A 27,507-nucleotide genomic window follows, 5' to 3' on the forward strand; every position below is an offset into this window, starting at 1 on the left:
CCTCCCACCTCAGCCTCCTGAATAGCTGGACTACAGGCAGCTTTTAGCTTTATTGCTTTAAATTCTCCATAGACAGTGCACCCTGTGATTGCCTGCACCATTCCCACTACCCCCAACCTTTGGTAGGTGACTCACTGGGACTCCGCATTCAGGTAGGGATGAGGCCCTGATCCCCTCACTCCATTCCCATTTCTGACTCTCTCTGCTCTCCTGAGACCCTTGCCCTCACCAACTCCAAGGCTCCTGGGCTTATTTCCCTGCAGCCAAAAGTCCCAGTCTTTCATCAGGATCCTCAGGCACTGTTCCCTCTGCCTCACTGTGGCCATCTGCCTCATCCTCTGGCCCACCCACACTGTGGAGAGTGTGTGACAACACTAACTCTCAAAGACAACGGTTGCCACACTTAGACCTGGCCAGCCTGGAGCCCTCTGGTTTAGAGTGCACACTCCTTCCTTGCAGGCCACGTTGGAAGTTGCCACTCGAGAGTGGCATTGCTCAGCAAGCATCACAGGCCCTTGCACGCCTACAACACATCCAGCTTTCCAAATGACTCCCTTTTATAGCTCATTTCAGCAACAGAGCAGCCCTGTGAAGCACACAGGAAGGATTTTTTTTTACCCTTACTTGTCTGAAGAAGAAAATGAGGTCGTGAGAAGACAAGTGATGGGGAAAGTGGGGGGACCCCCATGGACTAGCACCTGGGTCCTTCCACTCCTGGAGCCTGTGCTCTTTCCCTTAGCGCGCCTGGCACATAGTAGGTGCTCAGTGCAAGGTAGCTATTACTATTACCCTATTTATTGGGTATAATGATATTTACTCAGAAATCTATAATGATTAGAGGTCAGTACCTAGAGCACCTTGTACTATAGTATTATTAGGTAGTATTATGGTTGTTTTTCTATTTACTTGGAAGTAAAATTATGTGTATTTGGACTACTTTTATTCTTCTGTGTTGTCCTGATGCAGAAGCTTTTTACTGTATTTAGCATCCTGAGTCACCCAGGGACTGGTATTTCTCAGCAGAGTCCACGCGGCACAGGCAACCTCTCCATCCAGTTCCCCTTGCTGTCCCTGAGCATCACAGTGGAAGGGGCCAGGGCGGCTCTCTGGCTCAGTACGACATGGAACGCAGTTGCTCTGGCCAGATGGACACAGCTGGCTGCTATCAGTAGGACCTTAGTGTTTGAGAAGAGAGCCAGGCAAGGCCGTGAGAAGCATGTGGAATCCAAAAGTAGCATTAAAATACCTCCAGTCACTGGTGGCTGGTCAGAGAGGAAAAAAAAACCGAATTCAGAATAGAGCCAAGCAGGAAATTGATTAGGGGTATTCTCTTAGATTGTGAAGCGACCTGGGTGGTGTCCTCCCAACAGGGTGAGGAAACTGAGAAGGGACAAAAGAAAAAAAGGGAGCTTAACTCCATCTCAGGGGCTTGGGCTGCAGAACCTATCCCAAGGGTAGGCCATGGGCCTGGAGTCTCCTACTGGCATGGAGGTCACAAAGAAGGCCAGCCCTGCACCCTGGGCCAGGAAGTACGTTTCCCTGGATATTTACAGCATTGGCTCCTGAGCCATGTACCAAATTTCTGTTTAATGGGCTCTTCTGTTTAATGAGCCAACTGTGAGCTAACCTCAACTTTGCATGGATACATAACCCCATATTGCTTAGGTTAGAAAACTTTTTTCTTTAGTAGGTATCTTTAATCAGGGGAAGGTTATAATTAAGATTAAAAATGATGAATTAAATCAAGTCCCCAATATTACTTTTTTTGCATTAAGTTTTTTAAAAACCCTGTAATCCCAGCACTTTGGGAGGCCGAGGCGGGTGATCACTTGAGGTCAGGAGTTCGAGATCAGCCTGGGTAACATGGTGAAACCCCATCTCTACATTTTTTGTATTTTGTAAAAATACAAAAATTAGCTGGGTGTGGTGGCGGGTGCCTGTAGTCCCAGCTACTCAGGAGGTTGAGGTGGGAGAATCGTTTGAGCCCAGGAGGTGGAGGTGGAAGTGAGGTGAGATTATACCACTGCACTCTAACCTGGGTGACACAGTAAGACACCGGCTCCAGGGAAAAAAAAAAAAAAAAGAAGAAAGTTTAGGAAAAATATGCATAGATTTACTTCAAAGGTATTTGTAATGTTTAAGATAATTTAGTATATTAGAATGTCTAACAGATTAGTTTTGTAATCCCAATATAAAATGTTTAATGGAATAATTAAATTAGATGTATAATTTAAAGCTGAAAGATATGACAGTTTTACACATTTTTAAACAATGATGGAACTTTTATGACAAGCCAATGGTCACCATATTTTTATCTTAATTTATTTAAAATTATTTATAATTTAATTTATATTTAGGGCAATTGAAGTAAACTATAACATCCTCCTTAAAAGAGATTGTTACATTTTACTAAGTTTTTGATTTTTGTTACTTTTTATTAAGCATTTATTTTTAAAATCCAAGCTGCCTGGGCAGTTTTTCTATGCATGAAACTGCACTCAAGGGCGCCATGAAATCCTCACTGACACTGACTGGTCCTCATGTGGTTCCAGTTGCCTGCCAGACTCCCATCTGTACAGTGCCTCACCTCCTCCAGTGAGGCTGGTATGAATGAGGCAAAGCCATCCCCTCAGGGTGGAAGCTGGTTCATGGCTTGGGGAGCAGAAGCAGGCTGCATTCAGCCCACTCAGGCCACAGGCCAGCTGTCCTTGGGCATGGCCCAACCTGCACAACCAAATCTTGTGCCCTTGGTCAGCAGCACATATTCTCAAGATAGCATATGCCACAGGTGCCTTCTCCCAGCCTGTGCACCCTGAAAGCACTAACCTCTCAGAAAGTACAACGACCTGCTGGGCTGACCTTGGCTTCTGTGCTGCTTATTGCCTGAAAGGTCTTGGGCAATTGCTTAACCACAATAGACCTCAGTTTCCTCACCTGTCAAGTGGGGATAATGATATAAATGTCAGGGATTACTACAACAGAAGACTTTGCTAGGTGGGCATCTGGAATAATAATTCTTGATATTTTCGGAGTGCTTGGATAGTGCACAAATCAGTCCACTTCTGTAATAACTGTGATAGCAGTTTACTAAAATGCTCATGCGTCTGTTACCTTATGTCATTCAACCCTCACAGCAGTCCTGGGGGAACCCCACTTTCCCTGCATCATCCTCTCATGCTGTTTTGCACACTGCCAGCAAGGGCTGTGTCTTTGTTTCTGCTTCACCCACTTTTCTTTGTCAGGGCACTGCCTGTCCTTGAAGGCTCGGCTCAGCTCCCACCTCCTCCCAGGTCTTCCTGCCTGTGTCTCTCCAGATTAGTTTCATTTGCATCCCTGCTGCAGCACCATCTCACAGTCTCTCCCTCTACTTTCTCACATATCCCCACTGCAGGCCAGGCTCCCTTGCTAGACAGTGAGCTCCCTGAAGGCAGGGGCCAACCTCCTTGCCTGCAGCCCCAATGCTCAGCACAGTATCTGAAACAAAGAAGGCAAAATGGAAAGTTTTAAAAGTTATTGTTGCTGAAAGCTGGTTCATCCCCTATTCCCTAGCCCCTGCCAGAAACTCAGATTCATCCTTGATACCTCCCTCTCCCTCAAAACCCTCACCCCATCCATTAGTTCCCATTGATTTCAGCTCCTAACATTTATCTCTTGAATATTCCCGCTTCTTTCCCTCCTTCCCTTCCCCTACTACCTGCTATGCCATCATCTCCCTGGACCACTGTCACAGCCTCCTAACTGCTGTCCCCTGTTCCATCTATTCTTGCTCTCCTCCAATCCATTCTTCATACAGAAATCAGAATGATCTTTTAAGAGAGCAAACCCTATCTTGTCCTTTCCTTGCTCACAACCCTTCAATACCTCCTCCTTGTACCAAGAATAAAGGAGAAAATCTGTTACACAGCCCCACCTAGCTGGCCAATCTACCTGCTTCCTTACCCCTTCACCCCTCTCCTTCCTGCCTTTCCTGGTTCTCTGTGCCCAGCATTCTGTTCCTTCAACAAGCCCTGCTCCTTCCCATTTTACAGCTCTTGCACATGCAGTTGTCTCCTCCTGGAATATTCTCTTGTTCCCTCTTCACCTGGCTAGTGTCTACTCAGCTGTCCTCTCTCAGCTCACTGAAGCACTGCCCTGGGAAGCCTTCCCTGACCCCACAGTCATGGCCAGCCCCCTGCTACAGGCTCTCCTAGTCCCTGGCACTCGTTTTCCTCTCTTATCTCAGTGAATTCCTTGTATTCTTTTGGATTAATATTTCTCCCACTAGACTGAAGTGTCCAGAGGGCGGGGACCATGTCAGTTTTGCACATCATTGTATCCTCTGTACCTTAAATGAACAGTACCGGAGCCCAGGTGGGTTCTGACTTAACACTTGAGTGAATGAATAAAGAGACTGTTCTGTGCCAGGCTCTGTCCTATTTGCAAAACTAATGTTCCAAGGTTATATGAGACATCTTGTCTTAGACACTTCATTGTCTGCCCTTCTTCCTGTTTCCATGGAGACAGGCAATGCCTCCTGAGTGCACACACACTGACATTGGATCCACACTTTCCAGAGTCTAGAAGCAGGATTACTGAGCCCTGCCCTCCACTGGATGGAGAAAGGACTTCACTCCCTCCCACTGATTCCTGCCCTTGCACACAATTCCAGTCCTATAGTCCATCCACGTGGTTTTTTCTTCCCAGATTGTCTCCTGTTGCACCATCAAAGCAGCCAACAGCTGCGGCAATGCTCCCGGCATAGGGCTCCATTCAGAAAGGAGGGAGCCTATGGACTCTGTCCTTGAATCCCCTGCCTTCCTGGGGAAGTGTGGGAGTGTGGGGCATTGTGGAAAAGCCTTGAGGAAGAAAGAAACTGAGCAATAACTATGGGCCAGGCTTGGTGTCAGACGTTTTAACATATATTATTTCTCATGATGTAAAAAGCAACCTGCTAAAGAGACAGTGCATTGACTGGGCTTGAGGCCAGAAGACCTGGGTTTGAATGTGAATTCAACCCCTTCCTAGCCATAGGATGGCATCAGGGGCACACATCTCCAGGCCTCAGTTTCCTAATCTATAAAAGGAGGATTAGCAGGTCCACCTTCTAGGGAGGATTAGGTTATGTGAATGCTCATGACATGGCCCCTGGAATACAGGTGACGTTTAGCAAATGTCAATTCCAAAGGGCGACTTGGCGATCTGGTCCAATTGTGTTGCTCCACAGATGGAAACTTGGCCCAGAATGGGCAAGTGACTCTCCAGGTCCAGGACTAAAACATGGGCCTCTCAACATCTCAGCGGCAGGTGGAAGAGATGGAGCAAACTCACTTGGAGAAAAGATGGGCAGGAGGGGAACAGCGAGGCCCAGGCCAACGGCACCCCAGGGCCCCTGGCAGGACATGGACAGAGACAGGGTGATTCCAGGGCTCTGTTCCCTTGCTGCCTGCCTCCATGGGCCCCATACACGTGCTCATAATTCTTAGACACAAACAAAGCTCCTAACACGTGATGGAAACACAGCCGCCAAGGGGGATTGCCACGGAAACTATCTTTGAAAGGCTCATTATTCTTATGAAGAATCTGCAGGAGACAGGAGTTCTCAAAACAACTCTCGCTCCGCCTCTCTCCTCAACAGGACTCTGTGGGAGCTCCTCTTTTAGTAATTATCCTGTTGCTTGGTAATTATTTGCCTCTCCTGCTAGCCCGTGGGACTGTGTTTTCTTCGTCTTTGCGTCACGAGTATCTAGCACAGGGTCTGGCTCATTGTAGTACCTGGCAGATATTTGTGGGAAAAACACATGGCTGGTGTAGCGTCTTCTCTTTATTCACTTTTAATTTTTTCTCTTTTATCCATTCACTGAACAAATCTACTGAGACCCTGCTCTGTGTCAGGCCCTCACTGGGGACACAGAAGTGAATGAGAGCCAACCCCTGACTTGGGGGAAGGAGCTCCTAGAGTGAGGCAGGAGACAGACCTGTCAACACACACCACAAACATGACACCACCACCCGGGTACAGGCACCACCTCCAAGCTGGGCCCTAAACTTTATCAGCCTGTATCTCGTCAAACCAGAGAGGCCCAAAGGTCTTATTAGGGGCCAAGCTGTCACTCTGTTGGAGAAGTCTTCCCTCTCTATTCCATAAAAGCACAAATCCACAAGCCAAATCAAAGGTGCCCAGGGCTGGAAGGACAGACTGCTGGGCCACGGGTCTCCTGAGCCGCTGCTGCAGTCTCCCTGGCAGGTGGCTGCCCAGTTGCTGCTCGCACTGCCTGGGGGGCGCTGCACATGCCTGGTGAGGCAGCCTCCTCCTTAGTGGCCACTGGTTAGACCTGAGCAGAAGTCTGCATTACAGTCAGCTCCACTCCTTCCTATCTCTGCACTGATCCCTGTTTTGCACTCTGGAGCCACCCTTTTAATGAATGCCCTGCTGGCTGCCCCAGGACAGCCTTTCAGGTATTTGAATGGGGCAGCAATTGGGTCTGTATCCCTGGCTTCTCCAAGTAACATATGCCCCACAACAGTTCAGACTTGGTTCTCACAGCCCTCACATCTCAACTGCCCTCCTTACAACGTGTCTCAGTTGGCTCTGTCCCTTGGAAAGTGCAACTCCAGAACTGAAAGCCATATTGCAGGTGTGGTCTCCACACAGGCCACACCTCCTCTGCCCTGGAGTCTACACCTCCAATGATCAGCCCAAGCAGCTCCAGCTTTATCAGTGCAGGCTGCCCAAACACCATCCCTCGCCGTCCAAACCCCTCCTCCATGACTGAGGAATCAGTTCCAGGTTCTTCTCTTTATTCACTTCTCTTTATTCACTCTGTCCAAGGGACAGAGCCAACTGAGACATGTTATAAGGAGGGCAGTTGAGATGTGAGGGCTCTGAGAACCAAGTCTTTATTCACCCCTACCCCCACCCCCACCTCGGCAGCAGCCCCTGTCAGATCAGCTTCATTAGTTTTGTATCTGCCTCTCTAGACTGGGCACTTTCAGGCCAGGGACCATGCCTGCTTCATCTCTCTTTCCCTCTCTCCCTCCCCTCCTCTCCTCTCTCTTCCCTGCCTCTTGCCTCCTTCCGACTTCCACAAACATTTACTAAATGCCTACTGTGTACCAGGCCATAGGGATCACTAGCATAGAGCTGGCACATAGTAGGAGGCCTGCCTTCTCAATGAGGAGTTTTAAAATAGCTCATGCAAAATCAAATTCTAACAACCGCATTTACATAACATAAAAATGTTTTCCTATTTTTAACTCAGCACCTTTTTTGTCCCTCCAAATGATAACATCTCTTTAAGGTTTCTGAGATAACTTTACATACAAGGCATTTGAATCTCACAACAATGGTGTCAGCCAGGCAGACAGAAAGTCCTCACCTCACCTTCCAGAAGCGAAAACGTGGTGCAGAAAGCGGAAGTAAGTTGCCCAAAGTCACGTAGTGAGTTCGGGCAAAGTCAGGACCTTAATGGAGGAGCTCTTTCCCCTCTATAATATCCCTCCTGGTGGGATATACAGATACAGAGATTCCAAATTTGTCTGCAGATGTCTGGACTGGGTTCGGCTTGAGATGACTCTGACTGGCTCTGGCTGGAGCCAATGACTTCTGCAGGTCCCAGCTCAGAGCTCCCAACTGCATCTCCTTAGAGAGTTGCCCCTCTGGGCCCAGGCCCCCAACAACCTGGCTGGCTACTCCCACTGCACAGCGCCCCCTACCCGCCATGTTTACTTCCTAGCATTCAGCCAACCCTGAAAAAGAAGACCTTAGCCCCAGAAAGCAGAGGCGTCCTGCCTAAGAGTGCCCATCCACATTCACACCTGGAAGCCCTACTTGTGCAGCTGCCAATCAGTCTACCAGCCCAGGGTCACACTGAGTCCGCCAGATGTGGCTCATCACACGGAAACACCGGCTAGGACCACAGTTAGGAGAAATGCTGCCTCCACAAGACTTAATTCTGGGTCAGGGGTGGAAGGAGAGAACTGTGTAGATCAACAGCATCTGTGACCTTCTTGTGACTCATTTTCCATAGACTAGAGGATGGAGAGTCATCGAACGTTTCAGAGCAAGCGAGGGACAGAGGAGGAGGCTGCTGTTTCAGGGGGATGCACATCTTTACGATGGGAATCCTACAGATAGTCCCAAGTCCTGGACAAGGAATTGGTTTTAGGGTCACCCAAACCTAGGTTCACATCCTGGCTCACCACTTACAAGTTGTGTGACTTTGTTCCTTAACCATCGAGGTCTGATTTCTTTATCTGTAAATGGGAGTGACACCTGCAGACTCTAACCTTACTGTGAGGATTTAATGAGAGGAAGTGTGTAAAGGCCAAGTAAGGGTTCATTCCCTCTCCCTAGGCTGTGGCAACTCTGCATTTTACAAAAGTTGAATCAAGATCTGGGGTGAGTTCCTAGTTCAGGTCTTTCCCTGCCACTCCGGCTTCCCTCCAGGCAGACATGGTCTTCTGAAATTCAGGGAAATGGTTGCACTAGGTGGGTAGGTGGCTAGGTGGTTATGTTTTCTTTGTGGTTATTTACCTATTTATTTTTGCCATTGTTAAATACCTTTTCTAGATTTGGCCTGCTAACCAGAACTAAATAAATTTCCAATTGTATGAGAAATATTTTTAAAAGCATTCTCGATTGTTTTAGCACCAAGAAGGCAAAGTCAAAGGCACAGTAGATTGTCCCAGTGGGCTGCCAGGAATCTAATAATTCTGCTAATGACCCTTTTTAAAATGTAAAGTGTTGGACTAAGGCAGCGCTCAATTCTTGTCTAACACTATGCTCCTGGGAACTTGCAAATCAATCATTGTCTTCCCCCAACCCCCATCTAAAGCAAAGGATTGGATCTTGAGCAATTAATCAAAATTGGTTTCCTGTGTCCAGAGGGGATCACTCCAAATGAACGTGGAATTGCAGAAATGGATCTGCACCAGGTGATTTATAGGGTGTGCTTAGAGAGCAGGGGCCAGATGAAGGGCTGGGGGACAGGAAGAGGTAGCAAGAGCCAACACTAGATGGCCTTAATCTCAGGCCATTGTGTGGCAGAAGGAGTGGATTCACCTTGTGTAGCTCCAGCTGCCATACTGCTGGGGACCAGGGCAGTAATTAACTGGGAAGCTGTGGTCAGCAAAACTACCCATAACATGAGCTATTGGCAAGGGCGTTGCACATTCCAGTTTGCAGAGGACTTTTGCATGCCTCCCCACAGGGCCCTCACTGCAGGCCTGGGAATCAGGTATCCCTTGCTATCAGAGCTCTGGCCACCTGCTATCCTGAACTCTGGAAACAAACAAATTGAAATAACATGTTATCCCTTGCTGGCCAAATTTTTACTTCCTGAATTTGGGAACCAAATATATTCAGAGAGTGATTGATATTTGTATTATTGCTATCTATTGGAGGCTTAAAGAAATTAAGAGACTCAGTTAAGGTCACATAGCTAGTAAATAGTAGAACTTGGATTTAGAACCAGGCCTATTGGTTGTAATCCTTGCTTGGAATTAGACATGCCTATGAAATGTGTGGTGATGGGGAGGGTCCTGTCACCCTAGAGTTAGGAGCCCTGAACTGAGCAGGGAGTGGGATTGGCCAACCTCTTAGATTACCCTGTAACCAAGGGCCCATGTTTTTATGCAATCAAGACTGTTTAGAAAAAGTGGCTATCTAAAGTACAGAGGTATGCAGGCCTGAACAAAGGCCAGCCAGTATAAAACCAGCCATTGACTGCTCTTTGCTCCACAGTTGCCGTGACCTCTCACAAAACTGCCCCTTTCATGGGAGCAGAGACAGTTATTAGTCAGAGAAGAGCCTTGTGGAGGCACCATGGTGAATGTGGAGGCAGATAGTGAATCTTATCATTCATTCACTCACTCATTTTTCATTCAACGAGCACTTTAGAAGACACTCTCTATGGTAGGCTTTGGGCCAGGAGCTAGGGCTACAAAGGTGAACAGAGAGACCTGGCCCTTGCCCTGGAGGAGCACGGTCTAATGGGGGGACATACACATGAGCGGATGACACAGTACATGTGGCAAGTTCCATCATGAAGACACACAGGGAGCAGCTTACCCAGCTTGGGAGGTGCGGGAAACGCTTCCTGGAGCTGTCCCCTGAGCGGAGTCTTGAAGGATGAGTTAGCCAGGTGGAGAAGCAGGAGAAGGGCATTCCGGGCAGGTGGACAGCGAGGGAAAGGCATGGAGGTGAGAAGCAGCATGGTGCACCGAGGGAACAAGAAGCTTCTGCGCCACGAGGAGCCCACGGATGGTTTAAAGCACGGGGTGACATGGTCAGATTTGCATAAAGATCCCTCTAGCAGCTTAAACCAGTAGCAAGCAGTGGCAGTAACTTTTAAATCTCAGCATCTGGAGCTCTCTTGGCCCCAGGTAAGAGTTCTGGGACCATCTGTTGAGATCACTATATACAATGCCAGGTTAACAAGTAATCGAGACCCATTACATGAGGACAAGGGACAGAAATTTAAGTTCAATTCCACTGACTGAAATAAAATGCTCAAAATGGCAGTCTCAGATCCAATACCCACATACTGCAGATAATAATGGATACCAGTTTTATCTTGGTACCTCCAGGACCGAGTATATTTCTTATGAATGAAGAATCTGCTAGACCATTCTGCATTTAGTAACCTACATTGCAGTCACCCAGGCAAGCTAGTACCAAAAGGAGAAAAACTGTGTATTGGCTGTGATGACTGGTCAGTACAGCCGGGATGTCTCAGTCAGATGTGTAAAGACCTGACCCCATTCTTATTTTCCCTCAGTTAATATCTGGGTCCCAAGATTTAAAAAGGGTACTAGGCAAGCCTGCTGGAGGACCTGGAATGGCCCAGCCAGAGTGTGGCACTGTGGGGTATGGGCTTAGTTTTTACTGGGAGTTCCACTTGTCTGAAACCTGATTCTTTTCAGGCCAGCCCAGCCTCCTTCAGGTGAGAGGGAGAGACAGCAGGCTATGAAGCTGGAAGCCTAGATTCCAGTGCTTCCTCCATCTTCCAAGCCTGACCAAGCTGGCAGGTGCCCCCTCCTCTTTGAGCTTCCCTTTCTCCTCTGTTACCTGAGGCCAACACCTGCCCCATAACATTGGGAGGGTTCAGTGGAATGTCACAGAAAGAAATGCTTCGTAAGCAATGCATACATATAAATTGTTAGAATATTATCATTTAGGTCTGTGGACTCAAGGTAATTCAATAGCTGTAATTCTTTTTTTTTTTTTTTTTTTTTTTTTGAGACGGAGTCTCGCTCTGTCGCCGGGGCTGGAGCGCAGTGGCCGGATCTCAGCTCACTGCAAGCTCCGCCTCCCGGGTTTACGCCATTCTCCTGCCTCAGCCTCCTGTGTAGCTGGGACTACAGGCGCCCGCCACCTCGCCCGGCTAGTTTTTTGTATTTTTTTAGTAGAGACGGGGTTTCACCATGTTCGCCAGGATGGTCTCGATCTCCTGACCTCGTGATCCGCCCGTCTCGGCCTCCCAAAGTGCTGGGATTACAGGCTTGAGCCACCGCGCCCGGCCTAATAGCTGTAATTCTTTAAAAGCAATCTTCTTAAGAATGTTTGCCTCAGTCAACCTCATGTATTACTCACAGCTAAGTATATATCTATCAGAAAGTGGACATGTACTTTCAAGTACTCTATAGGGAGGAGAAGGGCATGAAGTGATATGTTTAGTGTCCTCCATGGGTTCCCTACAGCCCTCATGTCATTTCATCCTCACTGTGCTCCTCTGAGGGGGTATTAGTATCCCCATTTTCAGAGGAGGACACTAATGCTCCAGGAGGTTAGTGAGAGACACAGGTTTGCACGGCAGCACTGATTTCCACCCATGAACCTTGTAAACACCTAAGAGCACTGTCCATGTTAACCAGTATTCACAGGGTAAATAACACAGTACGTAACGGTGTTAATTCTACTTCTCCCTGGTGTAGGAATTCTAGGATGGTCTAGGTGTTATGAGGATATATGCATCAAATGGCAGTGTGGTGGAAGTGGGGCTTGGATCACTTGCCTGGTTCTGTGAGAGTGGAGTTTGGGCTCCATTTGTTTGAAATAGCTGTCTTTCCTTTTCAGTGGCCTTGGCTGCCCTAGCCACTTTCCTAGCCCTACTGGTCTCAGGTGGTGCTAGGGGTGGAGCCTTGCTTTAACGCAGATGGTCCACTGGTTACATCCTGAAAGAAACTTCTCTACCTATGGTCCTGAAAATGTGAACTGCTTTAAGGCATTTTAGCAGTAAAAGGAGCCTTAAACCACAGTGACACACTAAAGGAGTCCATAGACTTTGTGAAATGGGACTTGACACTCCTCAAATCTATGAGAAGCAGGTTGTAAATTCTTAAACCTTAGTGAAGCAAAAGAGGGAAGAATTTCACAAAGAACACACAAACTCTAAGGAAGAATGAAATACATTTATAGCTAACTTAGCAACAATGACCTATTTTCATTGAAAATAGGGGGCTGGTTTGAATTTTGTTTGTTTGCTGTTTGTGGGAGGCAATGTGAGCGATGGGTTACAGATTCGCCTCCTGGGGCTCTGGGCAGCAGAGGGGAGCATGGTGGGAACCACAGGCGGAAGAGCCTCTGGGGGAGCCCTGAGTGCATGGGCAGCACTGACAAAGCTGGCAAGGCCCTTGCCTTCCTGCCTCCTCCATTGCCCAATGCTTGTCCTTTCTCTGACTCTGAGTATGTCTCACCTTCTCGCACTCTCTTAGGTTACTCTAGGTGTCTTCATTTGTGTGCCTTCCCGTGTCTTTTTCTCTCTGTGCCACTATTTCTACCTCTCACGTCTCGCCTGTCTTTCTTACCACCTCTCTCAATCCCCGTTTTGTCTCTCTCCCTTAACTCGTCAAAATAGAGCTTAATAATATGCTTTTATGTATTTGTTTTATTTCTTGAGCAGCTTTTGTGTTTTCTGCCTCATACAAAAGTAGACAGGTGGGTGGGATGTTTTCTATTCATGTGGGAAACAAATACATACGACTTTTCATTTATACCACCCTTGATTGATTTCTACCCCTGCCTCCCCCAAAACTCAGCAATCAGGTCCAGCAATAAAAGTCCACCCTAGGGCTCCTAGCTTAGAGCAAGAGAGGATCTGTGGTGTCGCCCGACGCGTAAGCAAGCGACAGAAGCATGACAGGGGAGCATGCAGAGGTGTGGGTGCAATCTGGGCAAATGGAAATGGAGATCCCAGTTAGCAACCGCCCACTCACGTGCACCAGGCCTCTCCACCACCGAGCTCTGCCACTCTCCAGCCTGTGCCATGACCCTCCCAAGGGAACTACCCCCCAGAACTTAAGTTCATCCGGCGTTTGACAGCCCCCACCCTCCAACCTTTGCTTGGGCAGACCCCTCTGTCTGGCATGCCTTGGTCACCCCCAGCTCTGTTCACCTGGTCAACACCTACCCATTGCTGAAGTCCTCCCTGATCCATGGAACCAGCTAGAATGGCCTCCTCCTTCGTGCCCCACTGTGATCAGAGGCAGGGTCTCAGTCATCCTGGTTTCCCTAGTGCCCAGCACAGTGCCTGGCACATAATAGGTATTCAATCAACATATGTTGGAAAAATGAAGAGTATAAAATCTTTTGTCTTCCACTTTACCAGAAGGATAACAAAGTGGGCAAACTTGGTCCTAGCTTTCAGGTTCCCACCCAGCTCCCCCACTTTTCCATTTCTAGACTTGCTCCCTGCGGCGGCCTTGCCCTTACATATCCACACCCCAGCTGCTTTCCAGGGCTCCCGCTGCCACAAAGCCTTCCACAACTCCCCAGCCCTTGTTGGAAGAAGCCTGTCCTTCATTTGAGTTCCCAACTACCTGATCTGTTGTTACTTTACTTGGTTGCCTCTCTGGTGGCTGTTTCAGCACCCCCACATAAGGCACACACGTGACTGTCACCTGCACAACCCACAGTGAGCCAGCCCCCTAAGGGTGGAACATCCATAATGACCATAGATTAACTGAGCAAGTGAAGGCATCTCTGCCATCCCTTGGGAGGAGAAAAAGCCAGAAACGACAGTCCTGCCAGTCAACAGGAAGGAGGCAAAGAGTCAGAGCCCAGCCTCCCAGCATGGCAAGGTGGTGCTGGGGGCAGGCAGTCACTCTTCCCGGCAACATGGGATCAGAACGTTACACTACCTTGTTGGCCAGTGCGTCTCCCGGTCCATCTTCGCTTTCCCAACACTTAGCTCTGACTGCTTGCAAATAGTATCTGAGAGGCAATCTAAAAGAGTCAAGCTGCATTATGGAGAGCCCCAGGAAGACTGCAGGGCACAGCTCATCTTGCAGAGAATGGCTCAAATGGAAAAGGTTCGTTCCTTCACCTACTCAGGTGGGCCTCATCAAGGAAATAAGATCAAGAAAGTGGTGTTCGTCTTTAGCATTTATTTATAATTGGAAAAACTGTTTGTTTGTCTGTCTGTTTTTCTGAGCAAGCACAGACCACAAGCACGTCACAATCAATTGGCTATACATGAATATTTTTGTCATTCTCTTACAGCAGGAATGAAATAGCACCAAGAGAGGTGTGCGCTACACGTTACATAGACAATCTGTGGTATGCAACAAAACCCAGGCCACAAAATCGTAATTAGACACTTCCTGTCTGCCTCAGAGAGGCAAAGCTATGTGGACCAAATGGGAGCACGGACAGAGGCAGGATTGCTGAGGGAAGCCAATGCACAGCTCTTGGGGCTGCTTTTGCAGGCAGGAAAACAGCGGGAAAGCTTCAGTCCTTGCTCCCTCGCCAGGGAAGGACGGGGAACCACAGGGAAATGTACAGAGACCAGTGGGACAAGCACTGGAAGCTTGGTCACCTTCAGGAAGGCAACACCCAAACACTGCTTGTGGAACCAAAATCAGTTTCATTCAGTATGTTTGGGATATAGAATGAGACTGGCTGAGTTTTATTTGTAAACAGTAGAAATCAAAGGAAGTTTCTTGCCATTGAAGCGACACATTCAAGAGTCAAAGTGAACTACAAACAGGGTTTTCTCAGTGGGTGTGCTAAACAGAAGGGGATACTGACAGGTTGAAAAAGACATTCTACAGGTCCTCTAAAGCCTCGGGTGGGCAGGGTAGGAAGTTGGTCCCTGGGGCAGTGAGTGGGGGTTGGGGGGTGGGGGAGCCTGTGGGACCCTTAGGGCAGACTGCGATTTGGGCAACACCAACTTGACTTGGTCACAGGGATCAAGTCGTGTGCACCCTCTGGTTGTGTGGCTGTGGAGACAGATTTCTTTACACTGCCCACCACGCCCAGCACAGTGCCTGGCACACAGGCTTCTAGCAAGAGAATGCTAAGTGAATGATCCTCTGTGCATTGTAAACTCTGATTTACTTGATCTACAAAAATAAAAGATTATTCTATGGAGAAATCCAAACTGTGGCTAGCATCAACAAATCTGACTAATGCTAAATCTTGAGAGACTGAACATACATTGGCAAATTCTCTGGATACAATTAAGATCATGTTGCTAGAGCTTTCTGGTAAATGTTAAGATTAGCTGGCAAAGAGTTGGAATCAGTACTGAGATCCACTCCAGTCATTTCCTGATAGCTTTCAAAATCTGCGACTCATAAACATGGAAACCCACCGGCATTTTCTACCTTTTTTCATACTTCTCCTTCCTCACAGTTTCAAACCCTGAGATAGATAGGAAGGTCGCAGTGGGCCTCACCAATGACTTCATTTCTGGTATTCCTATTCTGTTAATAATTATGGCTCACGTAGCACATGCCAAATTAATTTGCAAAAGACTTCTCACTCAGCCCCAAGGTGACAACCAAAATGATGTAAGCAGAGACTTTGCTGCCTGAATGGTCAGAATAAGAGAGAGTTTGCGGAGGCTCCACTTCCTCCAAACCAGAATGACCTAAAGGGACTTTGAGGTAAGGAACTGTGAGACCCTCACTCTTCACCCCTTTCATTATAAAAGAAGAGCAAGCCTGCGCCGGGGCTTGACACTGGACGGCAGCCCAGCATGTCAGAATGCCAGGGACGAGAGAATTTTAAGGACGGGAGATATAGAGTGTGCTGAGCAATATACACATCACATTGGCAAATTTTATTTTTCTGGTAACTATTTTGCGTTCCCTCACAAGCACTGGGTTTTTTTTTTTTTTCACAACAACTCCCTAATTCCTACAACACAACTCTAGCACAGCTAAGGTGGCACTTGCCACCCCTGGGGGCTTTGGCCACACACACACACACACACACACACACACACACACGACACGGAATATACTGAGAGCTGCTTTTATATATTAATGAGGTCAAAGCTGCTTGCTAATTAGTTAGCAGAGCAGTCTCCTAGTCTGCAGCTAAGTCACAGACATTCTCCCTGACCTGAGGCCTGGCACTGCTGCCCTTTCTGGGGAGCAGACCAGAGCGGTTCAGGAAGGGAGAGTAAACATTGCCACACTTGCCACTACATCTACGCCCCCTTGGGTCTCTCAGAAACAGAAAGTCAAATTCCAAATAGACTATCCCTACACCTTGAACTTTCTTCCTCAGACATCTCCAACCAGTTGCTCTGGGAAACCAGCAGCATTGGACAGGTGGTCAGCTGAGGGGAATCAGAGGAAAACAGCCTCCTCATTTCTGTGATCTTCCTATGACAGCTAGAATGTACCTAAAGCACCTAACCTGTTTCACCAGCCCTGGCCTAGTTTTAGTTATCAGTGGCATATCTATGACTTGGTATACAATTTAAAGCCCACTGATAGGAAACTAAACACAGGCACACATGTCTAATGGACGATTCTATGAAAAGACCACTTAACAGACACAATTCCCTTTTATTGACGTTAAGGCCAAGGTTGTTTCTTTCTTTGTTGTTTTTGTTTAACATTTTCTCAAATTTTGTCAACTGCTGAAGCCCAGGCTGAGCTTCTGTGGCACGTGGCGATTCTCTGAATTCTGGAAAAGAACACATGTACCTAAAGTTCAAAATCGACCAGTGACACAGATCTTGGGGATCTGGGAGGAGGAGACCCCACAGACACTTCCAAGCACTGCCGGGAGATTAGTTTTGCCTCTCCGACCTGCCTGCCTTGCCCATCAGCATGCAGTCGGAGTGCCAGGGCAGGGCACAGCCAGCGGCAACGCTTCCTGGTGCTCCAGGGGCTGCCCTCAGGAGGAGGCCTGCCACTCAGTCTGTGAAGCAGGATTCTTCCATCAAAAGAAGCCAAACCAAAGAGCTCCTGGAACACTCAGGACCAAGGCAGATGAGAAGCCTCTAATTAATTTTGTGGCCTTTTTTGGTTTGTTGGTTTAAAAAAAAGTTGGGGGGAGGGAGAGAGAGAGAAGAGTAAAAGGAAAGTGCAGGGAAATTTACTCTTTCGCCTCAGCCAGTTTATTGTTCATCTCTTTGCTTTGCTCCTTGTTGTCTGGCTTGGTGGTACTCGGGCCCTCCACGCTCTTTTTCTTGGCAGCCTGGCCTGACACCGCCTGCTTGTCTTTGGCCTTCCTCGTGGGCTTATGGCTCGCTGAGGTCTTTTTTGTTTTGGAACTCTGAACACTAGGTTTCTCCACCTGCACGGAGAGACAGACGGCAAATACAGAAACACAAAAAGGGGGGGAGTGGGAGAGAATTGAGAGAGAAGATATGGTTAATTAAGGAATAACGGTAATGACAGAGGTTGGCCCAGGTGGAGCACAGTGTATGAGGTGTTCCCAGGTACATTAGGGCACTCGGCATCTCCCGTCTGAACTCCCTGTTCCGTTGCTTTGGCAGCACTCACTGGCCACGTGGGCGCCCTTGTCCTGCCAGCCTTCCCCCGACCACCCCAGGCAGTGGGCCATACCACTGTTGGGCAATATTTGAGCCCCTCCCTGCAGGAAGTTACACCTCATCACGTTGCTCAACTCGCCCACAGGCATAGGATTTTGCTTCAGTCAATGAAATGTGAGCAGTGACTTGGGTCACCTTCAGGCGGAAGATTCGAGAGTCAGCCTGTGCTGCCCAGTGCTCTCTTTTCCTCTGCAGCAGAGAGAGAGACTGCTTTGCCACCCGAGACCCAGATGAAGAGGGTTAGAGTGGCAGCCAACCCACAATGGACATTAATAAGAAATAAACCTTTGTTGATGTAAGATGCAGAGGTTCTGGGGCGGTGGGTCACTGCGGCACTCACTAGCTTCCCCTGTTTCTGTCTCTAGGCTGGCTCACCCATATGGAGAAGCGTCCTTGCTGAGATGCTTTGGGCAGGAGGGTCTCCAGTCTCAGCTAGGCTTTCTGCCGCCAGTCCTCTGCTCCTCTTCTCTGCCTGGCTCCCCTGCCATTTTCCCCAGAGCAGCTGTTCTAAGCTCACTCCACTCTCCCCAGCCTCCCTCCTCTAACTCTGTCCCCTTCATCTGGAGAAGATGGCCTTGCCTGCTCTTTCTCAGGAAACTTTGGAGTCACCGAAAGTGACCCTTCAATAGGCCACCGCCCTCATCCATCTCTAGATTTAGTTTCCCTCATTTTCCTTCCTTTCTCCTCTACGTCCTCTTTTGTCCAATGCCGATCTCATGCCCCAGGTTCCACCCCATCTCTGGATGGACGGAGCTGATGCTGGGCCTCACAGGCTGGATCATTCACTCACTGAGGTGCAGTGGCTTTCAGTCACTCCTGACCTGTAAGGAAAGGAACCAGTCGTCCTGGTTTGCCTGGAACTGAGAGGTTTCCTGGAACACAGAACTTTCAGTGCAAAGATGGAAGAATCCCAGGCAAACTGGGTCGGTTAGTTACCTTACCCATAAACTGGTCCTGGACCAAATAGGAAACTCCACTTAAGTGTAAGACTTTTAGACAAAAGCAGAGAAAAGGCTAATTAGGTTCCAGAGCTATTTAGGTTCTCAGACATTTTCTGCTATGATACAGAGGACAGTGGATATTTGTACAATTCCACGGGGGCTGGCATCAGAAGATGCTAGGTTGCATGGCTTGTATGAGTCCTGCTTCACCAGCTATATCTCCAACATGCTTCTTCTGCTCACAAACTCCTATGTAAGGTGGAGGAATGTTACCTTAGGAAAATCCCTGAGTCCGCTTTCACAAACCATTCATTTTGGTAACAAATTGCTGGGAACATATCTTATAGCTGATGCTACAGGTGCATTGTGAGAGACTGAGAAGGCATAGTGGATGGTGCTTAGCCCGAGAAGATGAGAGACGGCAGGTGCTTTTCAGGGACTAGGGAGGGAAGAAAGGGTGCAGTGATTGGAGCCAAGGATGAGGCAGGGCACGGTCTAGCGGGAGGGGAGCCGGGCATGGGGGCCTACAATACTGGGCCAGCCCTTCCGGGGCCCAAGCACATCTATTTTAAGACAAGGGGATTTAGGGCTCAGGTGAGGTTTTCTGCTACTGTTTATCTGGATTTCTCAAAGTCGGAAGCTAATTCCCTGGAAATCTGCCAGCCTTTAAGCTGTCTTTATTTTAGGTGATGTCCCTCTTAAATATTCCCTTTGAGTTTAACAAAGGTTCCTGTTGAAGATGCCCCTGGTCTTCACTGTGCTTTAGAGGAAGCAGGGATTTCAAAGGTGTCCATAGGGGCTGGGCCAGATTTGACAGCAGCCCACCCCATGCTCTGCTGCAGTTAACCCGTACGGTCCAGGCTGTGCTGATGGGTTCCTACAAGTTCTGTCTCACCTTTGGGGGTTCCTTGAAGGGTTCACTGTAGAGGCTGCGTATTCTTCTGCGATCAATGACCTTATTGTCAGCTGCTGTTGGCTTGCTGGCTTCTCCTTTGAACTGAGCACTGTAGCTGGTCTCATGAACCATCTTATCATCTGGGGGCTTGTACTGGGGCTTGGCCTTTATTGGTTTCACAGGCTTGATGTCCGTCCATGCCCTGAATTCATTCCTGTTAGTCAAAGAAAGCATATGTGATATGAAGCATCATCTGCCTGGAAGCAGAGCTCCTGAAACAGGGCTGCAAACACAGCAAGCTCTCCATCAGTGCTTGCAGTATTGACTGAAGTGTGGCTGGAGGGTTAGCCTCACTCTTTCATAAGGAAGAGTGCAAATCTCCCTTCTTGCAAAGTTGACCCAGGTCAGGTTGTGGCAATAGCAGTTGTGCCTTGGAGAAAGAGATCAGGCTCCCAGCTCCACACTGTGTGACCATGGGGAGGCAATTCTAATCTTCAGGGCTCTTTTTCCCAATCTTGAAAATGAGACTGAAGAAACTCAACCCATTCAGTCATTCATTCAGTAAAAAAATATTGAGTGTTTGCTATGTGCAAAGTTAAAGAGTTGTGAAATCAATGAATGCCAGTTCCCTTCCCCCCTTTTTCATAATGAAGAACTTTTGTTGCCCAGATTCCTTGAGGATAATTCCCCCATTTGAATAGCAGAGGACTTGCTTCTTGGAGTGCCAGAACTTCAATAATCTTAATTACTTTAGATGAACATCCTTGTGAAATGTCTAAATATTTGCAGATCTTTAGTAAGCAACACAGACTGAACATAATTTGGAGTTCACAACTACAACTTGTATTGGGCTGTCTGTGTGTGTGGGAGCGTCTTCATGTGCTCTGGTGTAAATGGCTATTGGTCCTTATCCTAAATGATCCTCATCTGCTGCTTTTTTGAGTCAGTGTGTTAGTTTTCTTGTTCTCTGCAATCCCTCTCGTGGTTTCTAATCAGCTGTTTATGATCTGTTATAGGGCTGGAGAGTAGATGGCTGACAATGTTCAAAACAGAGTTAAAAAATGTAGCTCCTGACGGAGGTCACGAGGGTCTACCTTGTGTGTTAAGTGCACGAGAGTCAATGCATGAGCTCTGTGACTTCTGGGGTCTTTATTGGGTCTGTTCTCCTTTGGGGGCACAAAAAGCTGCATTGTGGGAAAGGAGGAGTTAGGGCATGAATATCTGCGGAGTTAGGTTCTTCCAAGGCCCACTGTCTCCCTCACTGATGACTCCCTCCTTCAGGGCTCAGAGAGGACTACCAGGAACAAGGAGTCCGCAGGAGGCAGAAGAAAGAGCTTGGACTGCGATGGAGACACGCAGGCTCTCGCGCTAGCACTGCCTTATGCTGGCAGGCCTTTCCCTGCTCTAAGCATTCGTTTTCTCATTTGTAAAATGAAAGAATTAGGCCAAACAAGGTCCTTATAATGTCCTTCTAGCTCTGAGGCTGTCTTAGTTGATAAAGCTGATTTGGTAATACTGAGCTTGCTGGTTATTTGACCTCCTGATCTCTGTATTTCTCTAGGGGAACTGGCTCATATGTGAAGAGAGACCACTGGCTTTTAAGAGACCCTTCCCTGAGCTTCAGACTGTCCTTTCCAGTGCAGCCTGCGCCTCCACCTAGATGCCCCGTTGTTATGGTTCGAATGTTTGTCCCCTCTAAAACTCATGTTCAAACTTCATCCCCAGTGTGGCAGTATTGAAAGGTGGGGTCTGTAAGAGGTGACTGGGTAATGAGGGCTCTGCCCTTGTGAATTAATTAACCAATTCCTAGATTAATGTATTAATAGGTAATTGATTAATGAGTTGCCATTGGAGTGGGGCTGGTGGCTTTTATAAGAAGAGGAAGAGAGACTTGAGCTGGCACACTTGGCCCCCTTGCCATGTGTCACCCTGTGCTGCCTCAGGACTCTGCAGAGTCCCCACCAACAAAAAGGTCCTCACCAGATATGTCTCCTTGGCCTTGGACTTCCCAGCCTCCAGAACTGTAAGGAATACATTTTATTTCTTATAAATTACCCAGTTTCGGATATTCTGTTATAGGCAACAGAAAATGGAAAAAGACACCTACCAACAACTCATACTCAATGTCCCTAGACCCAAATCATCTTGTTTTCACTGCCAAAAATTATTTTCTCCTCCTGGATTCCCTCATCATTCATTTTCACCCATTCATGCATTCATTCATTCACTCATTCATTCATTCATTCATTCCTTTATTCACAAAATATGTACTGAGTGCTTATGGTCTGCCTAACAGGATGCTGGGTGCTATGGAACCCAAGCGAGTAGGAAAAGGCCCTGTGAGGACCTGCAGGCAGTGTGGGTGACTGGGCTCACATTTAGTGGGGAAGGGCATAAGAGGCTAGACAGGCCATGGAGGCCCTGCCAGCCATGTTAAGGGGACAGTCTCCACTGTAACTAAGAGTTGCCAAATGATTTCAAGCCAAGGATGAGTGTGGCCAGGTTAGTTTTGGAAAGAGAATTTTGAGAGCAGTGTGAACAGCGGACAGAAGGGAAGAGTGGAGGCAAGAGGCCAGGCAGGAGACTGTGCAGTTAGGAAGTGGCGGAAGCAGGGGACAGAGAAGAGGGTGCTGGGTCAAGAGAGAGAATGGGCAGGACTTGGAAACTCATGAGCGGTGGGAGGTGAGGTCAAGGGGGCATCTGGGGAGACGCCAGGGCTCTGGCTGGGGGGCAGTAGTCCCCCACTGAGACGTGGAAATTGGGAGGAAAATGGGCTTTGGAAAGAGGTTGAGGCCCTCATGATTCTGTTCACGGCATCCCACTTACCCCAGTAACGAGGCTGTTCTTGGATCCCTTCCTCATCCCTCCTCCTCACTTCTCCACCTTCTTTAGATTCAATCCTCCTTCCTGACCTGACTTCTGAACCATTTGGGCCCTACACACAGGCCTAGGGGCTTTGGGGCTGTGGCCAACATTACCTGCCAGAGGCTACAGTCTCTCCCTCCTTCCCTCTAACCTTCAGAGCCGAAGCCTTGCCTGTTAGATGGGCTCCTGGTATTTGGGCCTGGGCCTCCCAGGACCAATTCAGTAACAACCTTGCTCCCGAACATGTGACAGCAGAAACTTGGATTCTCTGTCACACCCCTGCCCACTTCCAGGACTAGCACTGAGATATGTGTACCCTATTCCTAAGCACTGCTTCTGGGTCACCTCTTGCAGACCAGCCTCTGCAGCCTCCTGCATCCCTGCAGTGGCCCCTGTGGGCTGGGGAGCATCTCACCTGTGAGCACTATCAGTGGGACATGTCCCTGTGGGAAAGTTTGGTAACCCCTGATCTTGAACAACTCTGGTACGTCATCTTCACATGAGACCTTTTTAATGAGTTGCAGAACAGGTTCACTGTAATTATGACAGATGGTTAGGTTTAAGCCCAAATTCCATTTCCTAGAAACTTCTTTGTCAAGGCGTGAAAATGAGCCAAATAATAAAAAATGAAAAAATAAAAAAAAAAGAAAGAAAAAAGAACTTTCTTTGAACTCTCCATAAAACCTCCAGTCAAATGCAACAACTATTATGTCATAGAAAGAAAATTAGCTACCATTCATTAGTTGCCTTTTATAAGCTGGAGGATTTTGTTTTATTGGTATATTCTCTATAGTTCTTATAACAACTTTGAGAACAGGTACTATTATGCCCCTTTTATAAAGGAGGGTAACCAAGGCTCAGAGAGATTAAGTGGCTAGAATAAGGCAATGCAACTAGCAAATAGCAGAACTGGGGTCTGAGCTCAGGTCAGTCAGGCTCCACAGCCCACAGCCTTCCCACTACACTTCGGCAATGCGCCAGAGCTGCAGTGTGCTTGGCCTGCCCTCACTGGAGGTGTCTGTGCAGGGCCTGGCCTGCTGCCTGCAATGCTGTAGAGGAGTTACATGACACAGACCAGGCTAGATGGCACCTAAGCTCCTCCAGCCCTGAGATGCCAGACTGAGAGCAATATGGGCCACACTCTTGCCCTGTCATGCCCAGTGCCTCTTGACAAATTCATGGTCCCCTGTAACATGATCTTCCCTTCCTATGCAACTACATTTTTTCTTGATCATTCATTCATTCATTCATCTATCCACTCATCCATTCATTTGGCATCTGCCACACACTAGCCAAGGGCATGGAATGTGCCCCACAGGGATGTATAAGCCATGGATGAGGTGTCTAGAGTTCAGGTATCTAGACTTGACCATGTGTGATCCTAAGAAAAGACAGAATGAATCAAATGGGACAGGGTTCAGAGGGCAAGAGGGAAAGGAATGCTTAACTCTGAAGGCGAGTGAGGACTGGGGAAAGGGGTACTGAAGGATGTCAACAGAGAAGCAGATGAAGGGAATTCAGACACTAGTCTGAGTCTGTATGGCAGGTTCAGACAGCAGGTGAACTGATCAGGTGGCTGCTCAGGATGCAGGGTGGGGTCTTGGAAGCTGTGCAAAGTGCCCAGGATGGATAGGAGCCGAGGCCAGGCAGAACAGAGCCTGGATGCCATGTTTGGAAGCATGTGCTATGCCTGGGAAGATGCTGAAAGTTTCTGAGCAAGGCAGCACTGTTTCTCCATTGATGGTGTTCTCCTACTATCAGCCTGCCCCGATTCTACCTATTCTTTAAGGCTCAGCTCAGGGGTCTCCTCTTCCAGGAACCTCTCCTGGGTTACTCAACCCCAAATTTCCCATCTCTCAGCTCCTGGTCCATTTACTTTACTGGCCATCTTTGTGGTTACCAGGCAGTTTCATGCCATTCTTCCATTCTTTCATGAGTCCATTTTGTCTCTCTTAAGGGATAAGATAAGACAAATTTTATGACAGAATCCTACTCTTGAGTCCAGTCTCATTTGCATGGCTGCAAAGGGGTATACTATGTCAGGCTGCAGGTTAGGGTCGAGCAGGGCTAGGACTCCAATCCCTGCCTGTTTCCCATACCCTAGGCTGCCACACAGGGCCACACTCCGTATCCTCTTTACATTCTTCACAGGATTTAAGGGCTTGACATTCAGTGGGCAGTTAATGTTAGTAACTATTGTTAGATTTATTTCTGGTCAGCTGATGTCACTTCCTCCTGAGCCCTTCCTTCCCTGCCCTACATGGGGCAGACACTTGCTTCTCGGTGGCATGGGAATGCCTGACTCCAAAGCTCACACCTGGGGGTGGATGTGTAACCCAAGCTTGTATTGGTGTCCTTCAAGCTCATGGCCACTTTGGCTCCTGGAAGTAATCACAAGAAAGCCATTCCCTTCAGTCAGCCTGGGTGTACACCACAGTGAGGCCCTGGGCACACTGGGAGGGTCCCATATCTGTGAGTTTCTACTCCTGACATCCCAGAGATGCTCCTCATGCCACAGCTTCTCTAGTATTGTGATGTGTAGAAGTCACAGGGACAGGGTGCTCTGTAAGTGCATCACCAAAGGCCTGCTGTCCCCTCCACAACAGAGCCTCTGGTGGACCCTGTTATTTGAGCCTTGAAACATGACCTATCTCATATACAATCCTGCAGCGGCAGAAGGGGAGTCTGGGGCTATGATACCCCCAGTGGGTGGGTAAACTGCAGATGAGTGGGCTCAATCGATATATTCAGATCTGGGTTTAAATGACTCTTTGATGGCTTATTTGTGCTGGGAAAATTTATGGAGAGAAGGCTGGGCCAGCCCTCAACCCCCTACTAAGGGATGGCAGAGCCAGGCCCAGTTTGAGCCATCTCATGGAGACTTAGTAGGCAAGATTTTTTTGGGCTGCTCCTCCAGAACCTTTGAACAGCCATACAGTCACATTCAGAGCAGCTGCCAAAGCAGGACTTTGGGATCTTGCTGATTAGGCGAAGTTTTCAGAGGAGTCAACATTCAACCTTCAACTCCTCCTGTCTGGTCTCTCTGTTCCTTCTGTGACCTGCACCTCTCTGTAGCATGCAATGTGCTATATTTTACCTCAAGCTACCTGTGTAGATGACTTTCTTCCCTTCCAGACTGTGCCATCCCTGAGAGTAAAGGCGGTCCTTTTGCATCCATGTAAGTCTCATCATGTCTACGACAGGGATGTGGAATGCAGCTCCCACCTCCCCGTGGCTGCTCCAGCCAGGGAGGGGGTCTAAAGTTGCTATGCAACATCTCATGGCATCCATATAACTTCCTACAATATGCCCACAAGTTCTTTGATACTTCTACCTTACATAGAGCTTAATTCCTTCCTTTTCAGTGTGGTTGGACTTGGGGACTCACTTCTGACAAACAGAAGATGGTGAGAGTGGTGGTGCATAACTTCTGAGAGTGGATCATTAAAGGCTTTGCAGCCTCCTCCTTGTACTCTCTCCAGGATTACTCTCTCTGGGGCAGCAAGCCGCCATGTCATAAGGACATTCAAGTAGCCCTTGTGGAAAGGCCCGTGTCAGGAGGAACTGAGGCTTCCTACCGAAAGTCATGGGAGTGAAAAGTCCTAGAAGACCCAAACCACCCTTGACATGATTTCCTGAGAGACCCTGAGCTCGAACCATCCAGCTAAGCCATCCTGGATTACTGACCCTTAGAAACTTTATGAGGTCAAAAATATTTATTGCCATTTATGTGGCTAAGTTTTGGAGTAATTTGTTACAAGCAACAAATTCTAATACAAACCCCAATCAGAAAATTTTCTCTTCTCATCAAAAAGGGTTTAAAACACTTGTGTCATCTTAGCAAGGCAGAAAATACTGGTGTAAGTGGAGCACAGAAGTTCAAGTTTCCAGCAGAGCTGCAGCATGACCTTAATGGAGAGAAGTCATGCTCTGTTGTAAGAAACAGGGTGAATGGTCTGCAGCCTTCTTTAGAAGGTAGCAAAGCCTCCAGTGCAGCAAAGCTGATAACGATGCAACTGCCTTGGATCCAGGTCATAAGCAGGAAAAAGAAACATAGGCCATCACAGAAGAAAATGACGTCTCAGAGCACACAGCACATGCAAGCTTCTCAGAAGTGCAGACAGAGGTTAACAGGGTGAGAAGAAGCATGGAACCTGGGCCAGATGATGATGACAAGTTACTAGAAAGAGAACTGGCTCTGGAGTGAGATACATCCATCCTAGCTCTAAGCCATGGGCCAGGTCTTGCCTGCTCTGAACATTGGTGAACTCATTTGCAAAGGATTTATACACGGCCTACTCATAGAATTGATGCAGGGGTTAAATGAGAAAGAATGTAAAGCAGTTCTTTAGTTGAAGAGGACCTGGACATTCATATCAGAATTACAAAGCCCATGGTAGACACGCGCATAATAAATGTATTTGGCTTTCATTACAGAGTCGTTTATTCAAGAAAAATTACTGCATTTCTTCTGTGCTCCAGACATGGAGCTAGAAATGCAATGTGTACAGACAGATGAAGCCCCTGCCTCCACAGACCTTGTTGTCAGGTGGGGAGAGATCAACAATTACATAATCAAATATCTGTGACAGCTATTGTTACACTTCTGAATGCTGCAGTCAACGTTCTGGTGCCCAGAGTGGGCAAAATTTGGGCAGCAGCTTCCAGCGCCAGGCTTATTTCTGAGTGCATTTCAAGTTAGACTTGAACAAAGTAGCATTCAATGAATGCCTGATTAATTGAATCTCCAATACTGAGTACCCACTATAAACAGATGTTCCCTTTTTAAGACCTTGTTCCACTTAAGCATAGTTGCTTGCAGTCATTCAAGGGGAGATACTGAAAGAGCAATTATAGATGGAGAGCCGGAAGACAGCTTGTCACTGATGAGGCCAGGCCCCAGAAGAGGGAGGGAGGGAGGCAACAGGAGTGAGCGGGGTGGGCGGGTTTGGCCCTGGAAAGTACTGTAAAAGAACAGAGGGGAGCCTGTGCTTTCATTGCTAATGTGAAAAACACTGACATTTACAAGAAA

The 27,507-nt window shown here is 47.9% G+C and overlaps 1 protein-coding gene across 2 annotated transcripts in view; it reads right to left on the reverse strand.

The window, feature by feature from the left end:
• Positions 1–27,507, reverse strand: part of LOC105468769 (microtubule associated protein 6) — an 83,022-nt gene that overhangs the window by 1,941 nt on the left and 53,574 nt on the right. Inside the window, exons 2-4 of one of the 2 annotated variants that reach the window (XM_024788798.2) lie at positions 19,611–19,824; positions 17,319–17,515; positions 16,788–16,900 (exon numbers count right to left, since the gene is read on the reverse strand). In XM_024788798.2, the coding sequence (XP_024644566.2) occupies positions 16,837–16,900; positions 17,319–17,515; positions 19,611–19,824 (475 nt within the window). In that variant the 3' untranslated portion in view covers positions 16,788–16,836. Of the gene's footprint in view, positions 1–16,787; positions 16,901–17,318; positions 17,516–19,610; positions 19,825–27,507 lie in introns of those variants that run through there. The other variant, XM_011719110.3, reaches the window with a different exon arrangement.

Source organism: Macaca nemestrina, chromosome 12 (assembly GCF_043159975.1).
Source record: "Macaca nemestrina isolate mMacNem1 chromosome 12, mMacNem.hap1, whole genome shotgun sequence".
Classification (NCBI taxonomy): domain Eukaryota; kingdom Metazoa; phylum Chordata; class Mammalia; order Primates; family Cercopithecidae; genus Macaca; species Macaca nemestrina.